General features: G+C 36.1%; 1 protein-coding gene and 1 non-coding gene across 2 annotated transcripts; one reads left to right on the plus strand and one right to left on the minus strand.

Moving 5' to 3' along the window:
* Positions 1–247: 247 nt before the first annotated feature.
* On the minus strand, positions 248–3,661 carry LOC116160275. Its single transcript, XM_031473449.1, has 2 exons — positions 3,374–3,661; positions 248–2,874 (listed from the first exon to the last, which is right to left on the minus strand). The coding sequence occupies exon 2, from the start codon at positions 2,872–2,874 to the stop codon at positions 535–537; it is 2,340 nt and encodes a 779-aa protein (XP_031329309.1). The 5' UTR covers positions 3,374–3,661; the 3' UTR covers positions 248–534.
* Positions 3,662–4,147: 486 nt separating this feature from the next.
* Trnap-cgg lies at positions 4,148–4,219 on the plus strand. The gene has a single exon. It is a non-coding gene; the product is annotated as a tRNA-Pro (tRNA).
* The last annotated feature ends 4,401 nt before the right edge of the window (positions 4,220–8,620 follow it).

The raw sequence follows: 8,620 nt of genomic DNA on the forward strand, positions 1-8,620 counted from the left end.
TGAATGGAAAATAGGTGCCTAGGTACAGATAATCAAAAAAATTAATTTTATTGCAGTCAGTAGTAGATTCTAATCAAAATATTTAAGTAGATAAATAAAACAAAAATATTCCAAGTTGCCTATTTTAATATAAGTAACTAATAAAAAAACCTTAAAAATAAACATAAATAGATATCCTTAAAAAGAGGAGTAAATAATTTGTACTCATTAAAACCATTGAATAAAAACACTTATTCAATGTTAAAACTTATTTGCAGGAACTACACAAGAAATCTCTAGTTGAAGCTTCATTGTATGATAAATTAGATAACTCAGTACAAGCTAAATGAAACCACTTAGGGCATGCATCGCATCCCAGGTTTTTTAAAGAATCATCTTCTGTGTCACTTACCAATTCATCTTCGCAAAGAGAACACATCAATTTTAATTTCTTTGCTGCATTTTTTTTTTACTGTTTTATATCTTTTTTTGCATTTTTTTTATTCTGTTTTTCCAGTCTTTCATCTTTTTTCTTCTGCTGAGCTTCCTGTTTATTTAGTCTTCCTTTCTCTTGCTTTTCAATATGTTTTCGCCAAGCGTTGGACGAGATAGCACTTGGCAATTTCTCTTTTTTTTATTTTCTGAACCTTTTTTTATAGGTTCAGGAAATCTTAGATGACGAGAAAATGGGGTTAACACTTCTTCGACCTCCACAGTTTTTATAGGAGAATTTTCTTCAGGCCATTTTGGTGGTGAGTGATTACTTTCAGCTTCAATTTGTACGGTCTTTAATGGAGATTTTACTTCCGACTTCTTTTTATAAAATGTCTCCACTTTTATTGTTGAATTGTTTTCTTTATTTATTTCCATGTTTTTAATTTCTCTCGTCATTTCCGTTTTATCAACTCGCCCCTCATTTTGTATTGCCTGTTCCGATTTATCGTTTATTGATTCATTTTTCTCTGTGGTGTTATCTTCAATTTCAATAACTTGATCGGTATTTTTTTTCACAAATATCTGATTTTCTTCTTCTATTTTATATCCAACTTCCGTTGTTTCAGTTTTAGTAGTATTTTCCTTTTCTGATTGTTCTTTTTTGCCATTTTTCGAGTAAATTTTATTTTCATCCATTTCTTCGGCGTTATCTTCCTCGTTTTGATTATCGAGATCCATATTTTCGTTTTTGTCTTTAAACTTATCTTTTTTTTCCACAACCTTCTCATCAAAATTAATGTTTTCTTTGTTTTCACACACATGTTTATCAACATTTTGTATTCCTGGCTGTCGTGGTTCTTCAAATAGCTCATTTATGGGGACATTATCTAATGCTATAACATCTATTTCATCAATAGGAATAATATTCAGTGACTCCATGGGTACTAAGGTTCCTATTTCCAAAGGAAAGGTATTATTTAAATTATCCGGAATCGTATCCTGCTTATTGATGGTAATGTTGCTTATAACATGTATTTTTTTTTCTTGTCTAACACCTCCGCAATTACTAGCATCAAATGACAAATTATTTATTGCTTTATAAATTATGTCTGTATCAATACCACTATTTTTTAGTTTTCTTTCTAAAGTTTTAATCACTTTTTTTGCTGCTTCAGTGTCCTCATAGCTTATTTTCTCTACGGGCTCTACGTCATGGCGTTTTCTTTCTAATTCATTTTTAACGCATTTAGTGTAGTCAACATTGTTTGGATCTAAAGGAAACAAGCCGCATTTTCGAAAGCCATTAATAATACATGGTTCCATATCTACTTTATTTAACGTCTGCTCAAATACTTGACAAAAATTTATTTTTGTCACAGCGGTATTAACGTCTTGTTCACTTTGCCATTGCCTGACAGTCTTCTTCCATTCATGTTTTAGTGGCCGAAATACACTAACATCCGCTGGCTGTAGGATGTGAGTGGTATTTGGAGGAAGGGCATACAAAATTATTCCATTTTTGTCACAAAATTCACTTAGGAATATATTAAGGTGTGATCTGTGTCCATCAACAAATAATATTATAGGCCTCTTAATATTGTTGTCCGTAAGCCACTTGTTAAAATCGTTGCAAATATATTCGAAAAAGACATCGCTTTTCATCCACCCACTGTCGGATTTTCCTAACACCCAATTCTCTGGCATATTATTTATCAATGTTTTTGGAGGTCTGACGTACGGAAAAACAACAAGTGGAGGACAAATGTTACCACGGGCATTAAATGTTACTAGTACTGTTAAGGCTTCCTTTTCGTTGCCTTGTTTAATGGAATAAACATTTTTAAATCCGCGAGGAGCAAGGACTTTTCCTGTTTTTGGACACAGTGAAAATCCGGATTCGTCACCGTTAAATATGCGGGAAGGGTCCTCCATAATGTCCAAAATGTTGTTTTCTGTTAAGAATATTTCTAATTCTGTAAACCATGACCTAATATATTCTTCTGTGATAATTGCCCTTGCCTTGTTTATACTCTCAGATTCACGTAACCGAATTTCTGGATGCCTTTTGGTGAAACCAGCATACCATTTCTCTCCAGGTCTCTCGTTTTTGAATTTTTCAATTTTTCCGTTGTCTCTTGCTATTTTCGTTACTGTTTCCATTAGTTCATGCTTTTTTATTGGGAATCCACACTTGGCAAGACCAATGACCCAATTGCTGATGCGTTTTTCTCCTTCGATAGTCATAATTGGTTCTGGACCCGTTTTACGCAATCGGTCTGGTGTTTTCCCCGACACCCTGTCTTGGAGAGTAGACCTTGGTACATTAAACTCTTTTGCAGCACTTCTTATGGACATTTGGCCCTCTCTAACAGCATGCAGTGCAAGCTTAAGGTTTTCTTCAGAGTAGCTGAATAACTTTCTTGCCTGCATCGGAAATTTTTTGCCTTTGACTGTGGCCATCTGAAAAACATTATTTACCTAGTAGGTAAGCATTTTATGTAAAATTGTAATTTACAGTTTTAAGATTCGTAAGTATCTTAAAAAAGCACGAAGGTTAATACGAAATCAGGTAAAAAGCACATAAAACCAATATAAGTTAAAGGTAATGGCCGAAAAAAGGCCAAGATACCTTTTCTCGGCCGCTCTTTTAAACATTTTTATTTCCCGCGCTTTTTTAGATAGTCCGGCCGAAAACTGGCTATTTTGTGGTACTAACTGTCCTAAGTATGCCAGAGAAAAGGATACGAATTATTATGAACCAGTAAGACAAAAAAAGATAAACAATATCATGCTCTACGACCTGTTCTCGGCCACCCTGGCCGAGAAGTGGATTGAGCGTTTTGGTTAAGCCAGTTTACCGGCCACCCCATAAAATAATTAGTACTTATGAATTATCATTATTTTCTTAAATATAATAGTACATCGACATATTATTTATCTAAAATTTAATAACACTTACCTTTATAATCAGTATTACACAAAATAATCACTATTCCCTTATGAGATGTACCCTAGCAAATCTGCAGTAAACAGCCGCAGGCACGCACGTTTCACAAGAGCCAACTTTTAACTGCCATTTTTTATGGTGACATGTGCTTAAAAAAATGGCGTGATCCGTAAAGTGGTGGGGAAAGGAGTGTTGAGTAGGATCTGTAAAAATCGCGGATCGAAACAAAAGTTTGTACTAATTTATTCCCTAATTCTCCTAAAGTGGCCGAGAACGGGTGGTGGCCGGCTAACTGGGCGATTCACCCTATTTTATTCCATAAACAAACGGCAGTACTTTTAAATTCTAGGTTATTAAATCAATAAGCTCATTTTCTTAGTTTACTTTTAAATCCATTAGGACCTAATTCACAAACTATTTAGGTAAAGAATGTTGAAATTTTCTTAGGCATTTGTAGTTATATTCAGTGGTAGACAAACTACAATCATAGCTGTGGTATATTATGCTACAATGATTCACGAATATGTAGTGTGTGTTGCATTTGCAAAAATGTCTTTACGGTCAGAACTTGAAATTATTCAAACTCGTTTATGTAACATAGTTATGAAGTGCAAAATTTTCATAGCAGATCAAATTATTATTACATATAGTTAATAATTATGAAATTAATTAATAATATATTTTATATTATTAAAATAATGTTGCTATAAATGTATTACTTTGGTATTTGTTTAATTTGTTTTGTCGTAAATAGAACAATCATTATTATCAAACATTAAACAAGTCGGCTCGTTGGTCTAGGGGTATGATTCTCGCTTCGGGTGCGAGAGGTCCCGGGTTCAAATCCCGGACGAGCCCTATTTTTTTTAATAGTTAACTACATTCTTGTAAATTATCCATCCTGCTACTCATATTTTATTGTTGTTTTATATAAGCAGTAAGGCCAATAACTCGTTTTTAAGGTGTAAGTGTAACCTATTGTATAATACACTGATAAAGCATGTTGAAGGAAGATTTGAAAATTGAAGTAATGGGACGTGTTGCGGGTGGCCTATCAAGAAAATTCCGTTACTCAATATTGGGTTCTTTAAAAAGCGGTCGTGCACAGAACCGTATCTAAATATTTTATTCTATTCTATCCCGAGAAGCTCTTCTATTAAATTTATAAATTGAAACTTTAGAAATGTAAAGCATTAATTGGTTACAAAAACCCATTCAAATAGACCCATGCGGCATAAATAATTATACCACAGAATAAAGATTACGCTACAATATTTTCCTATTCTGTGACTATACCATGTTGGAATAAGCACGCCAGTGGCGCAACCAGAGAGAGGGCCGCCGGTTCCGAGAATCCAGTTTTGCTATCAAATCGTAGTATGTATTGCCTTCAGGGCCCAAACACTGCGTAAAAAATTTATAATTGACCACATAACGCAAATTTTGGGCTCTTCCGAACTGGTTGGAGGCATAGCAAAATGTACTCCCTCCTATCGTGTAGGAACAACATGTTCAGCACTTCTTACACAATTACTGTTCAAAAAACGTCAAAGTAGAGGATTTCTTATGGTAAGTCATTTTTCGCTCTAATACTAAAAAAATGAACAGTTTCACTGGGATAGAACTTTTGTAAGGACAATGGAGTAAACAGATTTTGGCTCTCAAGAAGGTGTTCCTTTGATCACCATCTTTTTTATATAATATATAGATCTATATAAAATATTGAAAATAAAATGTAACGAGTAGATAAATATGTAAAAATATACCGAGAGATGCATAAACAAAAGATTGAAAGCCCCATCATCTTGCTCTACGCCAACTGCTTCACTTCCACTGAATAATATATCACACTTCCACTAGTGAAGTCTTAAGTGTTTTCTTAAGAAAATCATGATCGCGCGTATTTATTTCAAAACGTAAGGCAAACGGAAATAGAAATGACAAATTTGTAGAAGATAAATTGTAGAGGATCAAATTTCCAACACAATTTTGCAACGGCACATGTATCAATCTTCAACCTTTTACGAATAATAAACATCTGTGATTTTCCGAAATCATTCTCACCTGGTTCAGGCGCATTTACAATGATCCATGATCTCACATAATCTTTTAAATGTGACGCAAGGTGCACTAAGTAACCCTACGTGCTTCTTTTATTTCACTAATTGCGTCGTTACATTCTGATGCCAGTTAAAAAAAGCGTTGTCGAAATCGGTTGAGTGTAACCGGAGATTCGCTGGTGAAAATGATCGTTTACCTTACTTGCACGGACGCGCTGCGAACAACTCTCACAGTCGTCATGGAGGCCCTTCTCGGTCTGCCGCCGCTAGATCTCCACGTGAGAGATAGGCCACTCTGCAGGCATCCTTGCATCTGAAAAATAAGGGGTTGTTGAATAGCAGAGGTATTGAGGGATGCCACTCTTTAGTCAAACTGAGACGATCCATGTTGAAGGTATTCTTGCCGGACATGGCTACGATTAGAGTCGCATTTCATTCCAGCATCCTTAGGTTCATCTTACCTGTGGGATGGCTTTAGTAACGTTGAGGGGTCAGGTCTACTCTAGTCAGGGTGTACAAAGGGTCCGAATTTGAGGTCTATTAACGCGTGGATCCTGTCCACCCTCCTATCGTAATCGAGAATCCAGAATGGTTGAAATTGAAAGAGGAGTGAATCAAGGCCTACCATTTTTAACATTTACTTGGTCGAAGTGATACTGGAAAGAAGGCAGGAGGTAGAAAAATAAAATGTGTCAGATTTGCAGACGATATTATTCTTTTGCAAAAAGTGCACTTGAGCCATGGCGAGGAGGACGTTTGAAAATTAATAAAAAGAAATAAAAGTTAATGAAGATCGGGGAAACCGAAAGATGAATTGTTCAAGTGGGCGATGGTTTAGAACAGGTGATCAGATATCTTGGAACTGAATCGAAAAGCATGGCAGAAATGAAAGCAAAAATAGATAGGGATGGGTAAAGACGCATTTAGGCAGAAAAATATATTACTTGCTAGTAAAATTGAACTGGAGTTGAAGACAAGTCTAGTGATGTGTTTTGTGTGGAGTGTCTTCCTATATGGCTGGGAAACGTGGATATTAAGTGAGAGGGAGAAGAAAATAATTAAAAGTCTGGAAATGTGGTTATGGAGAAGGGCTTTGAAAATCAAAATGAAGATGTGTTATTGAGAATAGCGGAGAAAAGAAAGTTACTGAACGCCGAGCACTACTTATGGGCTTATGTTATATTTACATTTTACATCAAAATTTTTCCGAAAAATGCCTGTTGAGAGTTTCTGTTCTGGTGCGAGGACTGAGGAACCTGGAATTACTGAAACTTTAATTCTTCGATTTGTCAACACCATGTCACCATCTTTTCAATTTTCTTAATCGCCTCCTGTGTTCTTGAGTGAAGAGGTCTACCAGATTATGGATCATCCTGTATGATGGCGTCTCAACGAAATTGTTCCGAACAACAATTTTAAGCAAGCCATAGAATTGTATGTATTGTTATAAGAAATACACTGTAAACTTCAAATCAAAAATTCAAGACTAATTTCCGAATGAAATAAATGAAGTATTTGGTACCTATCGCTGATTGTGCACTTGTTTCTCTATCGACTGACGTACAAATCTAATATGCCGTCCATACAAAAATAAATGAACGCCAGCGTAATCTCGAAAATGGCCACAGCTTCGCTATTTTGTAAAGCTACAAGAAAATTTGAAACGAAACATTTTGCCCACTTAGGCGTTGCCATCTCAAAAAATTGAACTAAAATAAAATGTCAACATTTGATGAAATTTTGACAAAGCTAAGAAGTAATAAAAACTCGCCCTGTATAAATACAGAAAACGAGTCTCCTACATTGAACAAAAATCTCTGTATTGTAGTACTGTACAGTCTACGTCTGTATATGAAAAACTCAGAAGCGTAACTAGGGTGGGGTAGGCAGGGCACGTACCCTGGGTGCCGTTCAAAAGGGGGCGCTAAAATCGCCAATTATTAAATTTAAAAATCAAAATAAACATCATATCATGCAATCCCATGAGTGGTGGGCCCAAAAGAATGTTTATTTTGTCTGCTTTAAATAATCTCGACCGATTTAAGCTTAAAGCGACGTTCCTGTAATCCGAGATGTCGGAGGAATTAAACATGACAATGACCATAAAAATTCTGTCGAGTTTTGTTCCTCATAGCGAAGAAGACTATCTCTGGTCCTACTGTTCACCCATAGCGTAGAACTCTTACACCTAGTTAGCCATAGCGTAGGTTGCCCAAGTCCTATTGTTCACCCATAGTGTATAGGACTAGAACACCTACTGTTCACCAATAGCGTAGGTTCCTCCCGAGTTACAGCTCCATTTGACATCTGGGATTGCCACTGTTTAAATAGCGTGACAGAGTGTCAATAAAAGTCGCTGACCTGAACCTTCATGTCTGCTGACCCGTTACTCCAAAAAGAGTTAAACCAAGCGCCGGCGCAACGTGCTGTAACGGCGTTACCAGAAACGTCGTGGCATCACCTCGGAGTCAAAACAACTACCAAAACTTTTTTGAAAAAAAATTGTGTAATGGTTTTGTCCGTCCGTCAGTCTGTTCTTCGTCTAACTCGAGAACGAAAAGAAATATTAAACTGTCGCCAATCGATTTCTCGTAGTGTTTCCGAACGAATTTTTAAAATATTCCAATAGTGTTCCAATATTACAATTTAAATTTAGTAATTTTGTGTAAGCTCTGGTGTAAGAATTTTTAAGGCATATCTCCACCTTATAAATTAGTACATGATTGCTCAGCTCAGAAGTTACCCAAAAACTATGTGTAATTTTCACCAAATTGTGAGTTGCAAAAATAATTTAGAATTTTAGTCAGTCGGCGGCAAATTTGTACCTAAATCCGTCACCGTTTTTGGGCCTGTACCGTCCTATGCTTCAATTGTGTTCTAATTTTCCTTACATCATCCAGCATTTTTCTCAATTGAAATCGCTACCACTTACTCAGGAGACTATTCTGCCTCTCCCCCCAAGGGAACAGTGTCAAGGGGCCCCTCTAGAATTTTGTGAGGACCTAAGCGAGACGTTTTATTTATCCTATAAACTTTTGCTGTAGGACCTACACTTTTCTGCAGCAGGTAAATTAAAAATTTACACACTGCGACTAGGTACATTGCTAAAATAGGAGAGTGGGACTTTTGCCAATTTATGAGTACTATCTCAATTTTTGATGCGCCGATTTTGCTCGGCCGCTAATCATCGGGGCGTAAA

This window comes from Photinus pyralis, unplaced genomic scaffold (genome assembly GCF_008802855.1).
Source record: "Photinus pyralis isolate 1611_PpyrPB1 unplaced genomic scaffold, Ppyr1.3 Ppyr1.4_LG1, whole genome shotgun sequence".
In the NCBI taxonomy this organism is placed as follows: Eukaryota; Metazoa; Arthropoda; class Insecta; order Coleoptera; family Lampyridae; genus Photinus; species Photinus pyralis.

What these genes read in the sequence shown, in the direction of transcription:
- LOC116160275 (XM_031473449.1), bottom strand. Translation starts at nt 2,874, where the DNA reads ATGGCCACAGTCAAAGGCAAAAAATTTCCGATGCAGGCAAGAAAGTTA.